This window comes from Eurosta solidaginis, chromosome X, assembly GCF_040869045.1.
Source record: "Eurosta solidaginis isolate ZX-2024a chromosome X, ASM4086904v1, whole genome shotgun sequence".
Taxonomy (NCBI): Eukaryota; Metazoa; Arthropoda; class Insecta; order Diptera; family Tephritidae; genus Eurosta; species Eurosta solidaginis.
The window spans coordinates 152,800,714-152,824,776 of NC_090324.1; the positions used below are offsets into that span (position 1 = coordinate 152,800,714).

At 38.8% G+C, this 24,063-nt stretch overlaps 1 protein-coding gene across 17 annotated transcripts in view; it reads left to right on the forward strand.

Moving 5' to 3' along the window:
- rho-5 (rhomboid-5) overlaps positions 1-24,063 on the forward strand; it is a 1,371,034-nt gene that overhangs the window by 1,167,231 nt on the left and 179,740 nt on the right. For 16 of the 17 annotated variants that reach the window (XM_067758076.1, XM_067758085.1, XM_067758087.1 and 13 more), the window contains one exon: positions 11,272-11,640. The exons of the other annotated variant lie outside the window; for it this stretch is intronic. In XM_067758076.1, coding sequence (XP_067614177.1) covers positions 11,272-11,640 — 369 coding nt within the window. The remainder of the gene's footprint in view (positions 1-11,271; positions 11,641-24,063) is intronic. 17 annotated transcript variants of the gene reach the window in all.

Sequence of the window (24,063 nt, forward strand, 5' to 3'; positions counted from 1 at the left end):
CAAGCATTTGGTGAAATTTGAACATATCTAAACGATTTTTAAGATAAATATAAAATAAAAAATAGGTAGGTACTTTGTGTGAGGATGCAAAGCCTCACGTTTTTTGTGGTCTGCATGTAAAAACTATGACTACGAATCACGTATTTCAAAAATATATGACGTAAACGTAACTATTTGATGAAATTTGATAAATTTTGAAGCTTCTAGCCGTAAAAAAGGGGCAAAAATTACAGTTTATATGGGGTATATAATATATATACCACCGATCGCTATGATTTTTTCAGACAACAATATATGCTATATACGTAAGCATTTGGTGAAACTTGAAGCTTCTAGCTGTTGAAATGGAGCAGAAATTGCGCAAAGTTTCTTATCTGAACAATCGGTTGTACGAGATATATATTATGTATACCACCGATCTCGATGATTTTTTCAGACATCAATATATGCTATACACGTAAGCATTTGGTGAAATTTGAAGCTTCTAGCTGTTAAAATGGGGCTGAAATTGCAAAAAAAATATATATATACTATATATATATATATTATATATACCATCATATATATATTATATATATCACCGATCTCTATGATTTTTTGACACAACAATATATACTATATACGTAAGCAATCGGTGAAATTTGAAGCTTATAGCTGTTAAAATGGGGTAGAAATTGCTAAAAGTTTCTTATCTGAACAATCGGTTGTATGAGGTATATATTATATATACAACCGATCTCTATGATTTTTTCAGACAACAATATATGCTTTATACGTAAGCATTCGGTTAAATTTGAAGCTTCTAGCTGTTAAAATGGGGCTAAAATTGCGAAAATATATATATATACTATATGTATATACTATATATACCACCATATATATACTATATATACCACCATATATATACTATATATACCACCGATCTTTATTATTTTTTCAGACAACAATATATGCTATATACGTAAGCATTCGTGGAAATTTGAAGCCTCTAGCTCTAAAAATAAGGCAGTAATTACGAAAAGTTTCTTATCTGAACAATCTGTTGTGGGGGATATATACTATATATACGACCGATCTCATCAATTTTTCAGGCTACAATATGTGCAATATACGAAATTATATGGTGAAGTTTGAAGCTTCAATCTGTTAAATTGAGTAAGATATGACAAAAATCCTCTTTTTCTGAAAAATCGGTTGTATGGAGGATATATGCTATAGTGGTCCGATCCGGCCGGTTCCGACAAATATCTAATCGGACACCCAAATACACCCGCTCACCAAATTTTATCAAGATATCTCAAAAATTGAGGGACTAGTTTGCATACAAACAGACAGACGGACAGACGGACATGGCTAAATCAACTCAGCTCTTCATCCTGATTATTTCGGTATATTTAATGGAGGGTCTATCTATTTTCCTTTAAGGACTTACAATTTCGGGTTTCGTGACGAAATTAATATACCATTTCATTTTCATGAAAAGTATAAAAATAGGTAGGTACTTTATGTGAGGATGCAAAGCTTCACGTTTTTTGTGGTCCGCATGTAAAAACTATGACTAGGAATCACGTATTTCAAAAATATATGACGTAAACGTAACTATTTGATGAAATTTGATGAATTTTGAAGCTTCTAGCCGTAAAAAAGGGGCAAAAATGACAGTTTATATGGGGTATATAATATATATACCACCGATCGCTATGATTTTTTCAGACAACAATATATGCTATATACGTAAGCATTTGGTGAAACTTGAAGCTGCTAGCTGTTAAAATGGGGCAGAAATGGTGCAAAGTTTCTTATCTGAACAATCGGTTGTATGAGATATATACTATGTATACCACCGATCTCAATGATTTTTTCAGACATCAATATATGCTATACACGTAAGCATTTGGTGAAATTTGAAGCTGCTAGCTGTTAAAATGGGGCTGAAATTGCAAAAAAAAAATATATATACTATATATATATACTATATATACCATCATATATATATTATATATATCACCGATCTCTATGATTTTTTACCACATCAATATATACTATATACGTAAGCAATCGGTGAAATTTGAAGCTTATAGCTGTTAAAATGGGGTAGATATTGCGAAAAGTTTCTTATCTGAACAATCGGTTGTATGAGATATATATTATATATACAACCGATCTCTATGATTTTTTCAGACAACAATATATGCTATATACGTAAGCATTCGGTTAAATTTGAAGCTTCTAGCTGTTAAAATGGGGCTAAAATTGCGAAAATATATATATATATATATACTATATATATACTATATATGTGGCGACAGCCACAAATAGATTATTAGTTATCAAACACAATCGAGTGCTATCGAAGGTGTTATCGTTTTCACCTATCACCTTTAGCTAATTCCCACCAACAGTCAAATCATATTATGTACATTGTATTTTTACCTTTTCTTCTATTTACTCAAATTCGTACACTCTCATAATGCAGTTAAGACTGGTTTGATTTTTAAGTCCTGTTATTAAAAAATCATACGATTCTAACGCTCTACAATATGGTTTGGCTTTAGGCTTAATATTTAGTCAAATGTAATTTTAGTTTTAGTTTCTTTACTGTACCAATAAAGACCAGTTCGTATTTTAGCTTACGCGTTATGGTTTTATTTTATATTCACCGGCCGCGCCGCTAAACTGGTGACCCCGACGTGATTCCTTTTTAAGGAAAGTGTCAATTCGCATACGAACAAGTTTTTTTTTACAACCAAAAGCAACGCTAAAATTTTCTTCAGCAACTGGCATCAAAAAAATTATATATTTTTTTTAAAAAAGTAAGTGCATCAGAAAAATTTTTTTTTTAAAGTGAGTGTTTAAAAAAAAACATCATAGAGATTATCACCGCTGGTGCACTGCGGAGCACCCAGGACGTTGTGCTGCACTGGTGTTATTTGAGGGACACTAATATGTGCAAATCAAATTGTGGTAATTACGATTATTCGGTGATATAATATTTAAAATGGCTGCGTAATTCTGCCCATCAGCAAACCCTATATTTTTATATTTTTCGAGACTGCCGAAAATCAAATTCTGTAAAATGCCTAACAGTGACGATAATAATTCCGACATTAAACCAATAGTTCTCGGGTCCATAAAGGCTCCTAGCTTTTTCCCCGAACGTGTAAATTTGTGGTTTGCTCAGCTCGAGGCTCAGTTTATGATTCACAGCGTTAGTACTGAAATCGCAAAGTTTAATTACGCCGTGTCACTAATTGATACACGATACGCCGCTGATGTAGAAACCCTTATAATTAAACCCCTTACAACTAAACCCTACACAGAACTCAAAAAAGTTTTGACCAGTTGTTTTACAAAGTCCGAAGAAGCTAAACTTCGCCAAATTCTTGATGGTGAACAATCGGCGACAGAACACCGTCACAATTCCTGAGACACCTAAAATCTCTAGCGCCTAACGTAGACGAAGCAGTAGTTAAAACCAAATGGTTGTCGGGGCTGCCCGAGCAAACACGTGCCCTTCTCACCGTCCAAACAAACGCTTCACTAGAGGAGCAATCACGCATGGCTGACAAGTTGCACGAGATCGTAAAAGGACACGTTGCTTTCGCACAGGCAACCACTTCATCGACACATTCAGCCATGGAGCAGAAAATTAACGCACTCAGCCAGCAAATTGAAGCACTCACAATGCAGTTAAACCATAATAGAGGAAGGTCCACTTCTCGCAACCGTCCAAGTTCTAAAAATCGCAATTCTTCAGGTAAGCGTTTGAATAAATCTACTGGTACGTGCTGGTATCATACTAAATTCGGTAGCCAAGCACGTAAATGCGCCACAGGGTGCACATTTAAGGGAAACGCCAACCAGAATCCCTAGAGGCGGATAGTGATTCTGCAACTTCTTCACGCCGTCTGTTCGTTAAAGACCGAGCCACTGGCACACAATATCTCGTGGACACTTGTTCGGATCTCTCCGTGTATCCATATGGCTTGTTAAAGAAAGCCTCTCGTAGCCCCATTGGTTACCAACTCTACGCAGCTAACGGAACACTAATCCAGACGTACGGCCTTATAACTATGGCACCCGACCTCGGACTTAGGCGAGACTTTACCTGGCAATTTATCGTGGCTGACGTCACGAAGCCAATAATCGGCGCCGACTTTCTCAGTCATTTTGACTTATTAGTCGATTTAAAACGTAAATGCCTGCGTGATGGAATTACCAATTTGACCAGCAAAGTCATGCTGCTGGACACAAAATCAGCTGATTCAATCAAAGCTATTGGCGGTGATTCCATATACATAAGACCACTACGCGAGTACGAAGACATTACGCGACCTGATACCACCTATTCACGGACCAAGAAACACGCGACGATGCATCACATCAAGACGACCGACGGTCCACCCGTAAAAAGCAAACCTCGTCGCCTTTGTCCCTAAAAACTTAAAATTCGCGCAAGAGGAGTTCAGAAAAATGATAGAACTCGGTATCTGCCGACCCTCGGGTAGTCCCTGGTCTTCACCACTGCATCTTGTGCAGAAGAAGTCTGGAGAATGGAGACCGTGTGGCGATTACCGCCCTTTAAATGCCCGAACGATACCGGATAACTACTCCTTACGTTACATTGAAGACTTTGCTGCAAATTTGTATAATAAGAACGTTTTCTCCGTCTTCGATTTAGTTCGCGCATTTCTACAAATTCTCGTGGCCCCCGAAGACGTTCCTAAAACGGCAATTATTACACCTTTTGGCCTATTCGAGTTTATGTATATGACTTTTGGTCTTAGGAACGCCGAGAGATTTAGAATTCGTTTTCCCATACATTGACGACCTTCTTGTCGCATCCAAGGACGAGGTTGAACATCTCGAACATTTAAAAATTTTGTTTAAACGCCTCCGAGAATATGGGTTGGTTATTAATTTGCCAAAATGTCAAATCGCGCAACCAGAAGTAAAATTTTTAGGCCACCTTATCAATAAAGATGGAATAAGACCTCTCCCGGACAAAGTTGAGCCATCATCAAGATGGAACCTCCCAAAACCATTAAATCTTTACGTGGATTTCTTGGCACCGTTAATTTTTATAGGAAATTTATTAGGAACGCAGCAGAACTTTTGTCTCCTTTAAACAAAGTTCTTGAAGGCCCTAACTTAAAAGGTTCTCATCCTGTCGACTGGACTCCGAATCTTCAACGCGCTTTCGACGCTGCCAAACAAGCTCTTGCCGACGCTACCCTGCTAGTTCATCCAAACAACAACGCAAAATGGGCTGTTTTTACGGATGCGTCCGAATACGGAATCGGAGCCGTCTTGCAGCAACGAGTGAACAATGAATGGCAACCCCTGGCGTTTTTCAGCCGAAAATTGACACCTTCTATTCAGAAGCTTTCAACATACGACCGGGAATTGCATGCAATTTACGATGCTGTAAAACATTTCCGTCACATCTTTGAAGGACGAAACATTACGATCTATACTGATCATAAGCCACTACAGCACGCATTCCAACAACGCACGGAACGAGCATCGCCGTGGCAATTCCGTAGGCTTGACTTTATCGGTCAATTCACAACCGATATTCGCCACATATCGGGTAATGACAACATCGTTGCTGATACGTTATCACGCCTCGAAGCCATCGCTGCGCCAATCACGCACCAAGAACTCGCCGATTCTCAAAGAGATGACAGCGAATTACAACAACTCCTGCGCAACACTACACCGCTCAACCTGAAAGCCATTCACATTGACAGCGGACCAGCAGTGTATTGTGACATCGCGACAGGTACAGTGCGTCCATACGTCCCAGCGCAACTTAGGAAAAAAGTTTTTAATTCCCTCCACTCACTCGCACACCCTGGCATTAGGGCATCACAAAAGTTAGTAGCAAAACGGTATGTCTGGCCCTCTATCAACAAAGATTGCCGCGAATGGGCAAGAGCATGTATCGATTGTCAACGCAACAAGATACAACGACACGTTTCATCTCCGATTGCTAACTTCCAACCACCATCCGAAATATTCGAGCACATCCACATCGACCTCGTAACACTGCCAGTGTCAAAAGGTTTCAATCGTTGCCTTACTATAGTCGACCGCTTCACACGCTTTCCAGAGGCAATTCCGCTTGAAAACGGATCAACCGAAGTTGTAGCACGCGCCTTGATTCATCACTGGATTGCACACTACGGAGTACCTAAACGAATTACATCTGACCAAGGCGGTCAATTTGAATCTATTTTATTTCGCACTCTCACTGAATTATTTGGAATAAAGCATTTACGTACGACAGCGTTTCATCAACAAGCAAATGGACTTGTCGAGCGCCTTCACCGACATCTGAAAGCTGCACTTCTATGCCACAACGAGTCATGGTACGATGCATTACCAGCTGTTTTGTTAGGTTTACGAGCTGCATGGAAGGAAGATATCGCCGCAACCCCGGCTGAACTTGTGTATGGCGAACCCATACGCCTACCAGGTGAACTTCTTACACCGCCAAAGAAGAATATATCGCCGTCTAATTTGTTAAGTATCCTCAAAAATCATTTTAATACGTTGGCACCGACAGAAATGTCGCGCCACGGAAAAAAATCTGTTTTTCTTTACAGAAACTTTCAAACGTGCACGCATGTTTTAGTACGCAACGACCTCATAAGACCGTCATTTTCACCACCCTACGAGGGACCCTATCGCGTCATCAGTCGCCATGAAAAGTACTTCGTCGTCGATTTCAAACGCTCACCAACAGCAATATCGATCGACAGACTCAAACCTGTGTACGAAGCTTGCAGCGACGAAGTTTATGGCGATCAAGAATCATACAAATCTGATAAGCAACGCAAAGATGTCAAGATTTCTAGTACGAAAACATTATACTATTAATTAGTACAGTTATAATCATTCATAACATACATTTCATAACATACAATCATTTTAATATATTCTTTTTTGAAGCTAATTTGTTTCTCTTCGCATTCAATGTACATTTTTTTTTTAATAGTTATTCTTTTTAAGTAAAAAAAAACAACAAGGGGAGTACTGTGGCGACAGCCAAAAATAGATTATTAGTTATCAAACACAATCGAGTGCTATCGAAGGTGTTATCGTTTTCACCTATCACCTTTAGCTAATTCCCACCAACAGTCAAATCATATTATGTACATTGTATTTTTACCTTTTCTTCTATTTACTCAAATTTGTACACTCTCATAATGCAGTTAAGACTGGTTTGATTTTTAAGTCCTGTTATTAAAAAATCATACGATTCTAACGCTCTACAATATGGTTTGGCTTTAGGCTTAATATTTAGTCAAATGTAATTTTAGTTTTAGTTTCTTTACTGTACCAATAAAGACCAGTTCGTATTTTAGCTTACTCGTTAAGGTTTTATTTTATATTCACCGGCCGCGGCGCTAAATTTATACCACCATATATATACTATATATACCACCGATCTTTATGATTTTTTCAGACAACAATATATGCTATATACGTAAGCATTCGTGGAAATTTGAAGCCTCTAGCTCTTAAAACAGGGCAGTAATTACGAAAAGTTTCTTATCTGAACAATCGGTTGTGGGGGATATATACTATATATAATCGAACGATCTCATCACTTTTTTCAGGCTACAATATGTGCTATATACGAAATTATATGGTGAAGTTGGAAGCTTCAATCTGTTAAATTGAGTAAGATATGACAAAAATCCTCTTTTTCTGAAAAATCGGTTGTATGGAGGATATATGCTATAGTGGTCCGATCCGGTCAGTTCCGACAAATGTCTAATCGGACACCCAAATACACCCGCTCACCAAACTTTATCAAGATATCTCAAAAATTGAGGGACTAGTTTGCATACAAACAGACAGACGGACAGACGGACATGGCTAAATCAACTCAGCTCTTCATCCTGATTATTTCGGTATACTTAATGGTGGGTCTATCTATTTTCCTTTAAGGACTTACAATTTTAGGTTTCGTGACGAAATTAATATACCATTTCATTTTCATGAAAGTATAAAAACGAAGAGAATGAAGCACACGCGATCCAGAAGCAAGTAATATTATGACAGCAAACATAAGTGTTCGTGACACTTTTCGTCGCTATATAATATAAAAAAACGTAAGACAATCACCTGCAGTCACCGATAGTCACTGAAGAGTATGAATGCGCTCTTGTATGAAACGAATTTGGTTTCATTTGGGCGACTACTCGCGTCGCGTTGCGTTATACATAATAACGCCGTAAATAATGATTGGTGTGAATGGACAAGGATAATCAGAATGCACATATGCTGATCGTTAAGTAGGTCAGGTATCCAATATCAAAATACCGAAAGTGTATTGCACTGCAAATGAGTTGAGCAATCTGAGATGGTTTAGAGCTAAATGACTTAGGCGATCTTCTTATTTTGTAAAAGTGCAATTGTGGTGAAAACCGCTGTCCATTACAAAGTATATTGTGGGTAAGATTGAAGCCCACCGTGAATCGGCTAATTGGACCTTATCAGTGCGGTTTCAGACCTGGTAAATCTATCATCGACCAGACTTTCACAATGCGCCTTGAAAAAAGAATTGACACACATCACCTCTTCGTCAATTTTGAAGCCGCCTTCGGCACCACGAAGAGGAGCTGCTTATGTGCCGCTATGCCTTAATTCGGTTTTCTCGCAAATCTTATACGGCTGTGCAAAACGACGTTGAGGAACACCATCAGCTCAGTCAGAATTAGGAAGGAAACTAAACGAGCTCTCTGTCGTGGGATTTTTTTAATTTGATGCTGGAGAAATTTATACTAGCTGCAGAAATTAGCCGCTCATCTGCCTGAACACCCACGCCACTCCAACTGGAAAAAGAATTTCGAAATAGTAAAAGACTTCGTTTATTTTGGAACCAGCATTAACACAAACAACAACATCAGCTTTGAAATCCAGCGAAGAATCTCTCGCCAAAAACGCTTCTCTGGACTAGGAAGGCAATTGAAAAGTAAATTCCACTCTCGGCAAACGAAAATCATGCTCTACAACCACTTATCGTACCCGTCCTGCTATATGGTGCAGAAGCATGGACCATGACAGAGTGGCTTAGCTATACCATCTTGGGCACGCGGCAAATTCTTTTGATGGGACCGTATCAATTAAAATCGTCACGTTGCACTCAGTGTAATTTTAATAAACTTCGAGATTTTCAGCGTACTCAATTACACGTTGTATATGTCCCACTAATGGCCATAGGCCTCCTTTCTTAGGCAAGAGAGAATGGACTGTATTCCATGCTAGCCCAATGCGGAGTCCTGAATGCATTTACCATGAAATAAAAACAACAATTTAGTTTCAATAAGATATTTATTAAGAAAATTTTTTTTCCAGATTTCTGTTCCGCAAAAATGTCTATAACATCATACAAGTTTAAAGATCGGACTATAGAATTTTCAATACACAGAATAGCCAAGTTACATAACCTGTCTTGTCTCAAAAAAGGTTTCTTAGGAAGGTTTTTATCAATTTTAGTTTTGAGAATGATCGTTCAGCACTAGCTGCACAAGGAATTGTTAGATACCAAGAAGGTAACACTAATGCAGTGCATACTTCATGAAAGTTGCAAGACATAATAAGGAAGTTCAGAGTTTTGTGCCTTTGATTTTCTAACGTTTTAAGGTGTTTGAAAGATCGCTGGCTTTAGACTGAAGTTCATCGATAGTAAGTAAGATCTTGCAATGGAAAACCAATAATATAACAAAATTGTAGTTCTCGAGTGAAACAGCTTTTTTGAGTGATTCAGCTTTATTTATTTCATCTAATTTGCAATTTAAGAGAATGTTTTCGTAAGGGAATTTTAGACTTCAACAAACCGAACTTTTAAAGCAAAAACGACATCATAATGTCCTGCCCATCTAGTAAGGTTTAACGTTTTTCATATTATTGAAGTTGAAGATTGAATTTCTTTATTGGATATAAAACTTGATAAAATATTCCACCTTTTGATACTATGCCCAAAAAAATTTTAATTTATTGAATTGCTTCAAAAAAATTTTTTCATATCAATAACCTCTCTCACGTGTAACGTGTACATCTATAAAAATTAACCGATATCTTTTTGTTTAGTTTGGTTGAAATGCTTAACGATTAATTTGAAATTGTATTATGGTCTTTAGTTGCCTCACTTTGGATTTTAAGCAGAACTTATAAAAATATAATTTTCAAATAAAATAAATACTCAGGTGCAATGTACAAAAATATTTTTGAGCTCGCGACCGCTTGGCCCGGGTCCCTATTGGGTCGGAGGCCCGTGGCATTTTTCCAGCCCTGCCACCCTATTGTTACGCCAATGCCATGTCAACATGAGCTGAAGCGGCTCTAGGGGTGTTTGAGAGAAAATTTCTTCGAAAGATTTATAGGCCTCTACGCGTTGGCGATAGCGAGTACCGAAGAAGATCTATTGATCAGCTATACGAGCTTTGCGTAGACATCAACATTATCCAGCGACTTAAAACCCAGCGGCTACGATGGCTATGCCATTTTATGCGAATGAAATATAACGCTCCGGCTAAGAAAGAATTTATCGGAACGCGCCTATGGAAGAAAAAGAAGAGGGCGGCGCGGACTCCGCCTGAAGGACCAGGTGGAAGACGATTTAAGCCCTCTTGGTGAGACCAATTGTCGCCAGTTGGCAGAGCGAAGAAGCAACTGGTGCGCATTGTTGGACGGCCATAACCGTTGAAACGGTTAAGCACCAATTAATTAAGGAAGTAAGTTAAATCGCAAATGAGGGGACGCTAAATTCTTTAACAGTAACAGCGTTGGGCAGCATCCCATCTACCTCATCATTTATAGCGCCGGTATTCGCTTGTAAGGCTCTGAGTAATCAGACAGCCTAAATTTCCGGCTAATTTTGAAGTCATAGCAGAATACCCTACCCCTAATTCTCCCGCCAAGCCAGGATCCACTTATGAACAGATTCATCGGACTTTTTCCACATAGTAATTTTCCACTTCATTCCTCCCTTGAAGGAACATGTGTGGTGAATGTGCCAACAGGGGGCGGAAGCCAAGGAAAAAGTCAAACTCTCGTGTTAGGAAGTCGTATTTCTGCCCGGGCTGCTGCCGTTTTGCCCACGATGTCAACCGGTTACAGGTTCAGCATTGCGCTTTTTGCTAGTGTAAAATACCAGTGCATTTACCCTGAAGGGAACTGCCTGTTTTTTGGTATAATTCGTAGCTTAATTGTTTTCAAAATTGATTATTCACATTTATAATTTTAATCTTTTAGATAAAACTAATATGGTCCTGCATCATCTTCCATTTGTTTATATATTCGGTGTTATATTTGATATTCTATTTAGTACCAATGGAATTAACAGGACTGAATACAGGCGAGCTATTGAATGCAAAGATCAACGCTAAATCAGGTAGCGACAGCAAGGGCGCAGGAGGTGTAATTGTCGGCGTTGAAGGTGGACGTTTCGGTTATGAAAGAAGTCATTCGCTTAGCCGTAGCGATATATCACCACGATATGTCATAAATAATAAAAGTAAAAACGCATATGGTGATGAAAAGAAAGATCACTATTTTTCGATGCAGCAACCACGGCAATATTATTATCATCACCGTTACAGCGATATAATGACTGTGGAAGAGGTATGTATATCTGCTCGGCCCCGGGTTTTTGTATTCTAAAAACCGGGACTCACATTTTCCGTTTTTAGTATAAATATTAATACCGCAGGACCGCCATACGTTAACTTCTCGATTTTCACCGACGATATTTTAATAATAAGTTATTATAAATTATTGCGTATTATGTAAGTGTAAGTGAGGACGTGCAAAATCGTCACATTTTGCTGTGTTGACAGCGAGCGATTCCGCGTGCTCGAAATAATTTCCGATTTATGTCATCCGAGACATTTCAGTTTTATTAGGAAGCCACAAGAAACAAATATTAAAAGATAAAACCAGTGAGAGACAAATGATGTGTAAAAAATTTTTTAAGTTCTTCTAATCTCTTTATTTTTATACCCAGCGTGTAGTTGTATACAAAGTTATTATAACTTTTATTGATTAACGGTTGTACGTAATGGCATAAGGGAATCTATATAGATATTGACTTTCTTATATTAAAATTGTCAGCATCGAAAATCATTCTGATTGAGCCACGACTGTCCATCCATTATCTCTATAACTTGAATAAACACTGAGATGTCTTTACCAAATTTAGTTTAATGGTTTACCTGAATCATCTATTATATTCCATCGCCTGATTTCGGCGAAATATACTATCTATTGAAGTTACTCATAAAACTAAATATGGAATGAATTAGCTAGTGGCCAGAGCCATACATCTAGCAAATCATGGTGTTCTGAAGTAAGTTGTTAGTTGGAAGAATCTAGCTTAACGGGAAGTTACTCAAATAGCGGCCGCAATATTCCACATTTTTTAAATGGACTTTCTAAATATCTTAATCCCTGTCCATTGGAGTACAAAGTCCTGTTTATAATTTCAGATCTCGGAGTTATCGGGACGTTCCTGATAGCTCGGAAGAAAAATTTTCAAGTTTTTTTGAACTATCTTTATTCCTGGACCACTTATCGAAATTTTTTTCTATCCTTGGCCCATCTAAAAAACCTGGGTTATCGGGAATTTCCTTAAAACTTGAAAGCAAAATTTCCAATTTCGGACGATTTTTTATAATTTTCACTATCCGTGGAGTACCTGCGAAATTATGTTTCACACATGTCTCATTCTCATTTCAGGTTCTGAAGTATGATCTTAGTCTCAAGAATCTACAAAGTTACTCAAATAAATAAAATAAATAAATGTAAGGCGCTATAACCTCCGAAGAGATTTCAGGCCGAGCTTCTCTTCCAATTTGCATCGTGCTTCGTGAAATTTTTCCTACATGTGGGCGGGGCGGGACCTACTTGTTTTGTGCGGACTCCGAACGGTATCTGCAAGGCAGATGAGCTTTCATTGAGAGCTTTTTATGGCAGAAATACACTCGGAGTGCTTTCCAAGCACCGCCGAGGGTCTACCCGCTTAGAAAAATGTTCTTCTAATTGAAAAAACTTGTTTCTAAAATTTTGAAGTTGCTTTGCCCCGGGCGTGAACCCGGGATCTTCGGTGTGCTAGTCGGAGCACGCTACCATAACAACGGCGATCGCCCTTAAAGATTCCACATTTTGTAAAAGGACTTTTTAAATATCTCTAAATAACTCGATCCCTGTGGCACGTTCTACATATCATAGCTCTCTTCTCCACCAGGCAGAGCTACTATCATTTCCTACGGCGGTGAAGGAACTGATGGTGCTACCGACTGTCAGCCCCCCAAAGACCTTAGGGGTAACGTCCGATAATACTCTCACCTTCAAGGCGCATGCCAATGAAATTTTATCTAAAGTACAAAGTCGCAGCGAAATCCTCAAATAGCTTGCCGGCAGCACTTGTGGGAAAAATAAAGAACTTTGCTAACCACGTACAAAGCAATTGGCCTGCCGCTCATGTGCTACGCGTCACCAGTTTGTTGGTCATCTGGTCTTACAAACACATACTAGAAAACGCTGCAAACAGAACTTCTACAGGATATCTTCGTATGACCCCTGAACACGGCCTACAAAGCGAGGCCAAAGAGCTCAACATCAAAGAGCACAACAAAATGCTGAACAGATTGTTTTCGCTTAGAGGCACGTATGTATATCCGAAATGTCGGCATAATTTTCATCATCGCAAATCTCTGCACAACTAGAAGAGCAGGAAGTTCGTAAACCATCAAAACTCGAGGAACGTATAGGCGAAATAATAATGCAACGGGAAGGAAAATTTGAAGCTGAGGCAGATGCTTTGAGAGGCTGCAACTAAGTGGCCCAGCTGTTTCAACAAACAATCCGAAGGTAAAGACACTATCTTTTGACTGCTCCGTTCCTTTCCAGGAATTTAAGCTTCAATTTTGGAAGACGTCAGCAGTGAACAACTAGAATACTGAAGATACAATTGCTGAACAGGCATTGAAAGGGTCTGCAGCTGGAATCTTACTGACCATTCCATAGGGAGAACGGAACAGTTATGAAGCATCAATGACCGCAGTCGAGGGACGTTACGAGCGACCATAGGAAACAGATATACCAAATTGAGCTACAAAATCGCTGTCAAAAAGCGGACATCGAAAGATTGGCTTATCTCGCAAACGCGGACGTACTTTCAAAATGGTTTTGAAAGTAAGCGAATAATGGTGGAGAAGATTCGGCAAAGACCACGAAATTCAAAGGCAGTAGATCGGGCAAATATTGCAGAAAAAACACTTGCAAGAAAAACAGTGGCAATCACAAGTCCAAACTGATGCATTCAATAGAAGGAAAGAGCTTCCCAAAAAGAATTAAAGAGTGTTTTCAAGCCAGGGCGCACTACTGTTGTGAAACGTCAAACCTATACTGATCATGCAAAGCCAATCCATCAAGCTCTTCGAAGTAGTCCATTGGTCAAACAACAGAGTGTGAGGAAGTGATCCAGCATCATGAGTAGTAAGATGAAAGACAGGTACGACAAGGACAACAAATCGGAAGGTTTCCAGGAGGGAGATTTGGTACCGTCATACAGCCCTCGCCAGCGGAAAGGTGTTTTAACAAAATTTCAGTGGAGCTCTGAAACAAAGTTGTGCATTGGACCAGCGATTTCGTCTACCGCATACATTCATTTGGAGAGCCTAGAAGCGGTTGGATCGAGAGATTTGTGGAGGGCAGTGTGGCGAATATAAGAAGTTCAATACGTCGCTATGGCTAGTAAATAAATGCACAACAACAGCGAAGCTGAGAGTGAAGAAGAAGGAGAAATAGTCTCATCACATCATGCTTATGCATACATGTGTACAGCTAAATAACCAATTTGGGATGCAGATATGAGAAAAAAATTACCTACTATTCGAAACGGCTGTTCGCGAAAAGTCTAGACCCTAAAGTAGCCGAAAAAATCATTCTGGAAGACCTCCAAATTACCCCGAGAGAATCCCCAAAAATATCCCGCAATTACCCCCAAAAAACCCCGAGGGAGTCCCCAAAAACATCCCGGAAATGACCCCGGGAAGACCCCGAGGGAGTTGCCAAAACCATCCCAGAACGACCCCCAAATGACCCCGGGAGGACCTCCAGGGAGTCTCCAAAATCATCCCGGAAGACCTCCAAATTACCCCGAGAGAATCCCCAAAAAGATCCCGGAGCAACCCCCAAATGGCCCCGAGAGTCTCCAAAAAGATCCCGGAACGACCCCTAAATGACCCCGGCATGACCCCGAGGGAGTCCCCAAAATCATCCAGGAAGACCCCCAAATTACCCCGAGAGAGTCCAAGATACCGGAACGACCCCCAAATGGCCCCGGGAGGAGCCCGAGGGAGTCGCAAAAGCCATCCTGAAATTACCCCAAAAAACCCCAGGAGGATCTTCCCACAATAATAGCAAAAGTAATAAATCTTCCATTTTCTCTCGATCGCACAATAACAGAATTCAAATTTAAGTTTATCCGTATAAATTAAATTATCAAGAGCGTTTGGCTTATTGACAATTTGTCAGCGAAAAAGCTTTTTATTTTTTACATAGAAGAGCAATTACTTGATAAATTATCAAACGTGACAAATAAGCAAGATGGTGAATTTGTCAAGTACACATAATAGGGCTGTAAGTTTGATATCTTATCGGGCAACTGTCTGACAAGATATTCAAGATGCCTACTTTTTAGCGTTTTGGCAGTGTTTTGACAGGATATTCAATGGGTTGGTGTCGAAGTTCTGTATGTACAAAATTCTAAAAACAAAATTCTGCTTTTTAAAATTCTGCTTTTTTATAATTCTGCTTTCAAAATTCTGTATTACAAAATTCTGTATTAAAATATAATGTTAACAATGTTAAAGAGGTCATGTAATTATTATGAAAAAGTGCGGCATGCACAGTAATACCAGAAACGATATAATATAGAGACATTGCATAGACGAAAGATAGTGTGAGGCAAGCTTCACAAAATTCTAGTAGGTCACATTCACCACTTACCACAGCAGAATTTCTTAAACTACCACTGTCTGTATTTGTTATTTAATAATTATTTGTACACATTTTATTCAGCTAATGTGTTCAGAATTTTAACTTTTACTCACTAAAACTCCAATCAGTGTATTTCTGTGCTTAAATTAAGTTAAAAATTGTGTTAAAGTTTTTGGTGTGGTGAAAGTGACCTACTAGAATTTTGTTACGCTCCGCTGCTTTCCACCGAAGTTCGCGCATGCAATATCTTTATATTCCAAAATTTTTGGTAATACTGCGTAGAACACCTTTCTGCATAGGCGGCCTTCGGCCGCGCTGATAAGAAATAACCCTGGGCTACGCCATGCCAAGTCCGGGTGTGTGGTACAACCGTGGCTACCGCCACGGTGATGTCCTTCTGCGTACTATACCCTTCTGCGCAGGCGGCCTTTGGCCGCACTTTAAAAAAATAACCCTTAGCCGATCCAACACCGTCTACGCCATGCCATGATTCCGGAATTTTGACTTCCAGAACTAAACATGCAGAATTTTGAAGAAGCAGAATTTTAGAAAGCAGAATTTTAAAAAGCAGAATTTTGTTCAAGCAGAATTTTTTTGCAATTTACAGAACTTTGTCTCCCAGAATTTTGTAATACAGAATAATGACACGCTCCCATATTCAATATAGCGGCGCTTACGGTCGGCTGAGATCACGATAGAAATTAAATTGTTTGTACGGGACACGTACGTAATTCAATTTTTAAATTGTGATTTCCTTCCATACTATACTAGCAAATACCCGGCTTATGTTGTTATGCCGAAAAAGCTCAATCTATTGAATTTTTGCTATTTGGGTACGTATAGTTTAAAAAAAAGAGATACACACACAAATTTTGTGTATATTGCTAAGAATGTTATATTGTACTGCCCTTTCTTGGATGAAATGCAAACCCTTTTAGGTTCTTTAACGTTATAAACAATTTGTTAATGGATTTTGTAATGTAAAAAATTAATGCATAAAATATGGTGCATTTTCTCCATCAATTGAAAACTTCCGTAAATTGAACATTCTTTATTTAATTGTTTATTCCAGGAATGAGAAAAGATTGGTTCTGTGGTGGCTAAGTTCGTGACACAGCGACATAAAGTTGACCGTCAGAAAACACCTAACTGCTAAGGACTACCCCAAGATAGTTAAACGTTTGTCCTTGGGTCTTATTTTTGTAATTGCTAAATAAATTTTAACAGGAAACTGGACTGATTTGAAAGTAAAAGGTAGGTCGATGGGTATAATTGGTATCCGCTTGATCAATGTCGTTTCGCCGACTGCAGAGCCCGTGAAAATTATCGCTTCTATGATATAAGGCATCAACTACGTGATTTTAAGTCGAGGGAGGCTTGAGATTTCGCAGAAGCTATATTGGTAAACTAATTAAAAGACGTAGTTCATACGAGTATAGTGGTAGACCGGAGGGGCTGAGAGAGTTAGCAACTCAGTTGGATAGTGAACAACGTCTTCCTAATATGTCACTTCGTCAAAGGAATTATAAATTTAGCAATCTCTTATAATATGTCCAAACAGAAAAATAAATTGAGGCAATTTCGATTTAAATTGAGTGGTGTTCATACAGCTCAATTTAGCTTACACAATAGTTATTTGATATCTGGTTGGCTCATCACTACAGCAACAACATACCTTTGTTCAGACTGTCAAAATGTGCGTGTTGGTATTAGGCGAATGGAATGGAATGAAAACATAAATCTTTGAAATTTGTGTGTGTTGTAAGAAAATGTGTTTTGGTTTCATTTTGTTTTTGCCATCTTCTTTTGACGATCCCTACACCAGTGAAAGGAAAAAAATAAAATCAGCTGATGAGATGAGCCAACTTATAGATGAGCCATGCGTAAAACTGACGTGTAAATCTACTCAATAAACACACTTTGCAAGGTTGCATTTGCAGTTTGAAACAATTTATTACACAATTTTTTTTTTAATTGGCTATTTATTATTACAAGTGGTATAAATTGCCAATTTGGTGTGTGTTTGTACATAGTATTAACATTCTTTCACAAACAGCTATATTAATTTCGTCTGCGGGTAAGTTCAATGGAGTGACGATAGCTCGGTCTTAAAACCACTTGGAGTGCTTGTGTTGCAAGTTAGCAACATCTGGATATACGTTATCAATAAGCTGTTCTGCTTGTTCTGACGCAGGGTCCTACGATTTCTGGCATTGTTACATAACCATCGCATGTTATAGACTTGCAGCCGTCGCATATTTTTAGTCTGTAATGTACAAACTGATTAGAAGTTCCAGCTCCACGAATATTCACTTGCATTTTTAACGTTTGTACGTTCGACAACATATATGATTTCCTTACGCACGCGTTGATATTATCTGCTCTTATACCCTTCGGAAGCACTGCTAGAGTTTACCTAAAGTATCCTCTGAATACAAATGTTATCCCACCCAGTGCCATGTATGACGCTCTTAAATCTTTAAGTGATAGATCGACAGTATCGAAGGGGCTCTTATGAAACGTTGTGCACGCCTCCCATGTTATAAGCGATGCTTTCTGAAGAGCATCAGCCATGGTACAATTTTTTGTATTCGAGCTCGTACACTAATGTTGTGGTGAAAAATTAAGTGGCAGCTTAAAGGTGGAATGAAAGGTCTTCCCCCTTGTAGAAGAGTAGCAGCAATGTCTGAAGAAGCAACTGTAGCAGCAAGTTTACCTTACACGAACTTTAGCTCAAATAAGTGAATAATTGTTTTTGTTTTATCGACTTATTGATGAAGAATTCAAGAATAGATTCGAGCTCTAGGCCAGAACAATAATTTTTTAATGATAATTGTTGTTTTATTTTTTTTTTGTTTAATTTTTCTATAATGCAAACAAACATACCACCACTGTATAGCTAAATAGTTAGCGCCGCGTGCCTAAAGCCTACTGATGATGCAGGTTTAACACCCTTCGAAATGGATCTATCTGCGCAGCTAGTGCAGGTTGTCTGAACATTTTTATACTCAGTTGAGCAGAGCTCACAGAGTATATTAAGTTTGATTGGATAACGGTTGGTTGTACATATATAAAGGAATCGAGATAGATATAGACTTCCATATATCAAAATAATCAGGATCGAAAAAAAATTTGATTGAGCCATGTCCGTCCGTCCGTCCGTCCGTCCGTCCGTCCTTTAACACGATAACTTGAGTAAATTTTGAGGTATCTTGATGAAAGTTGGTATGTAGGTTCCTGAGCACTCATCTCAGATCGCTATTTAAAATGAACGATATCGGACTATAACCACGCCCACTTTTTCGATATCGAAAATTTCGAAAAACCGAAAAAGTGCGATAACTCATTACAAAAGACAGATAAAGCGACGAAACTTGGTAGATGGGTTGACGTTATGACGCAGAATAGAAAATTAGTAAGATTTTGGACAATGGGCGTGGCCCCGCCCACTTTTACAAGAAGGTAATTTTAAAGTTTTGCAAGCTGTAATTTGGCAGTCGTTGACGATATCATGATGAAATTTGGCAGGAGCGTTACTACTATTACTCTATATGTGCTAAATAAAAATTAGCAAAATTGGATTAAGAACACGCCCACTTTTTAAAAAAAAATTTTTTTAAATTCAAATTATAACAAAAAATTTAATATCTTTACTGTATATAAGTAAATTAAGTCAAAATTCAACTCCAGTAATGATATGATGCAACAAAATACAAAAATAAAAGAAAATTTCAAAATGGGCGTGGCTCCGCCCATTTTCATTTAGTTTGTCTAGAAAACTTTTATTGCCATAAGTCGAACAAAAATTTACCAATCCTTCTCAAATTTGGTAGGAGCATAGATTCTATGACGGTAACTGTTCTCTGTGAAAATGGGCGAAATCGGTGAAAGCCACGCCCAGTTTTTATACACAGTCCACCGTCTGTCCTTCCGCTCGGCCATTAACACAATAACTTGAGCAAAATCCGATATATCTTTACTAAACTTAGCCCACGTACTTACCTGAGCTCACTTTTTCTTGGTATAAAAAATGGGCGAAATCTGACCATAACCACGCCCACTTTATCGATATCGAAAATTACGAAAAATGAAAAAAATGCCATAATTCTATACCAAATACGAAAAAAGGGATGAAACATGGTAACTGGATTGGTTTGTTGACGCAAAATATAACTTTGGAAAAATCTTTGTAAAATGGGTGTGACACCTACCATATTAAGTAGAAGAAAATGAAAAAGTTCTACAAGGCGAAATCAATAGCCCTTGGAATCTTGGCAGGAATACTGTTAGTGGTATTGCATATATAAATAAATTAGCAGTACCCGACAGATGATTTTCACGAGAACGCCTTCACATATACATCTAAGGGCCACTCGCTTTTAAAACCCTCATTAATACCTTTAATTTGATATCCATATCGTACAAAAACATACCAGAGTCACCCCTGTCCCACCCTAATGGCGATATCTCGAAAAGGCGTCCACCTATAGAACTAATGCCCCCTCTCTCTTAAAATGCTAGTAACACCTTTCGTTTGATACCCATATCGTACAAACATTCTAGAGTAACCCCTGGCCCACCCTAATGGCGATATCTCGAAAAGGCGTCCACCTATAGACCTAGTGTCCACTCCCTCTTAAAATGCTCAGTAACACCTTTCGTTTGATACCCATATCGTACAAACATTCTAGAGTCACCCCTGGCCCACCCTAATGGCAATATCTCGAAAAGGCGTCCACCTATAGACCTAATGCCCACTCCCTCTTAAAATGCTCAGTAACAGCTTTCGTTTGATACCCATATCGTACAAACATTCTAGAGTCACACCTGGCCCACCCTAATGGCGATATTTCGAAAAGGCGTCCACCTATAGAACTAAGGATTACTCCCTTTTAAAATACTCATTACCACCTTTCATTTGATACCCATATCGTACAAACACATTCTAGAGTCACCCTGGCCCACCCTAATGGCGATATCTCGAAAAGGCGTCCACCTATAGACCTAATATCCACTCCCTCTTAAAATGCTCAGTAACACCTTTCGTTTAATACCCATATCGTACAAACATTCTAGAGTCACCCCTGGCCCACCCTAATGGCGATATCTCGAAAAGGCGTCCACCTATAGACCTAATGTACACTCCCTCTTAAAATGCTCAGTAACACCTTTCGTTTGATACCCATATCGTACAAACATTCTAGAGTCACCCCTGTCCCACCCTAATGGCGATATCTCGAAAAGGCGTCCACCTATAGACCTAATGCCCACTCCCTCTTAAAATGCTCAGTAACACCTTTCGTTTGATACCCATATCGTACAAACATTCTAGAGTCACACCTGGCCCACCCTAATGGCGATATCTCGAAAAGGCGTCCACCTATAGAACTAAGGATTACTCCCTTTTAAAATACTCATTACCACCTTTCATTTGATACCCATATCGTACAAACACATTCTAGAGTCACCCTGGCCCACCCTAATGGCGATATCTCGAAAAGGCGTCCACCTATAGACCTAATGCCCACTCCCTCTTAAAATGCTCAGTAACACCTTTCGTTTGATACCCATACCGTACAAACATTCTAGAGTCACCCTTGGTCCAGCTTTATGGCGACATCTCGAAAAGGCGTCCACCTATAGAACTAAGGATTACTCCCTTTTAAAATACTCATTACCACCTTTCATTTGATACCCATATCGTACAAACACATTCTAGAGTCACCCTGGCCCACCCTAATGGCGATATCTCGAAAAGGCGTCCACCTATAGACCTAATGCCCACTCCCTCTTAAAATGCTCAGTAACATCTTTCGTTTGATACCCATATCGTACAAACATTCTAGAGTCACCCTTGGTCCACCTTTATGGCGATATCTCGAAAAGGCGTCCACCTATAGAACTAAGGATTACTCCCTTTTAAAATACTCCTTACCACCTTTCATTTGATACCCATATCGTACAAACACATTCTAGAGTCACCCCTGGCCCACCCTAATGGCGATATCTCGAAAAGGCGTCCACCTATAGACCTAATGCCCACTCCCTCTTAAAATGCTCAGTAACACCTTTCGTTTGATACCCATATCGTACAAACATTCTAGAGTCACCCCTGGCCCACCCTAATGGCGATATCTCGAAAGGGCGTCCACCTATAGACCTAATGCCCACTCCCTCTTAAAATGCTCAGTAACACCTTTCGTTTGATGCACATATCGTACAAACACATTCTAGAGTCATCCCTGGCCCACCCTAATGACGATATCTCGAAAAGGCGTCCACCTATAGACCTCATGCCCACTCCCTCTTAAAATGCTCAGTAACACCTTTCGTTTGATACCCATACCGTACAAACATTCTAGAGTCACCCCTGGCCCACCCTAATGGCGATATCTCGAAAAGGCGTCCACCTATAGACCTAATGCCCACTCCCTCTTAAAATGCTCAGTAACACCTTTCATTTGATTCCCATATCATACAAACACATTCTAGAGACACCCCTGGTCCACCTTTATGGCGATATCTCGAAACGGCGTCCACCTATGGAACTAAGAATCACTCCTTTTCAAAATACTCATTAACAGCATTCATTTGATACCCATATCGTACAAACACATTATAAAATCACCCCTGGTCCACCTTAATGGGGACATCTCGAAAAGGCGTCCACCGATAGACCTAAGGCCCACTCCCTCTTAAAATGCTCAGTAACACCTTTCATTTGATACCCATATCGTACAAACAAATTCTAGAGTCAGCCCTGGTCTACCTTTATGGCGATATCCCTAAATGGCGTTCATCCATAGAACTATGGCCTATTCTCTCTTAAAATACTCTTTAATACCTTTCATTTGATACACATGTTATACAACCACATTCCAGGGTTACCCCAGATTGATTTTCCTTATTTTGTCTCCATAGCTCTCAACTGAGTATGTTATGTTCGGTTACACCCGAACTTAGCCTTCCTTACTTGTTCTACTTACTAATCCAAAAACAAAATACAATTTTTTTTAATTATAGAAAAAAAAAATATATATATAGTCAATTCTAATACAAGAACAAAATCTAAGAAGGAGACTTACATTGGAAGTACTTCATATTATAAACACACCACCAAATATACGAATTAATTATAAATCGGACACGGACAACTGCTCCCACGCTTAAAGACCATGTGGATAAGACAAGTGTGATAACTTCTGCATAGACGTCAAAATTACAAATAGAATGGACCAACTGATTTTTAATTGACTATCGCTGTCTCACTCTGTATCCCTTTCTATCACCCGCTGAAGATAGCCGGTCCTATGTGCCGCCATATCGAACACCCTGTCAAAACGCTGCCAAAATGCTAAAAAGTAGCCATGTTGAACATCCTGTCAGGCAGTTGATTCACAATGCTTACAGACAGTTGATAACAAACAGGCGATTAGTGAAAATCACCACGTCAAGCACTACAGACGTGCATACGAATGTACGTATCTATTAAATGTTTTAAATTGTTTATACGTAAAATTGTTTAGGTTTAAAATTTGTTAAATGTAATTTTTATTAAATTATGTGTGTTTTACGTTTTATAGTTACCCTGAAAATGATTACTGTGTGTAATCGAAATATATTGGTAAGAAACGGAAAAAACTTGCGTCTTATTTATAAATTTTCTGGAACACAAGCCAGCAAAAAACACATATGTAAATAGAAAAAAAAAAACAATAATTATCATTAAAAAATTATTGTTCATACCTCGAATCGAACCTTGAATCAAATAAGTGAAGTTACAAATATTTTAGGTGTTCCCCCAAGCGCATCTATAAAAAATTGTTCAGCATTTTCCTCCACACTGGAGCAGATATCGTATTGTAACGAATTTTGGGAAATTCCGCTTATTTTGACCCTTCTGCTAACGTTCGAATCACTAAAATGTTGAATAAATAACTCCAATATTAAGTAATGCAAAATGGTCTTTTTTAGACTACTTTAAGAGTACTTCACAATGACACTTTTACTTCAAAACTAATTGCGTGTTTAAATCAAACTGAT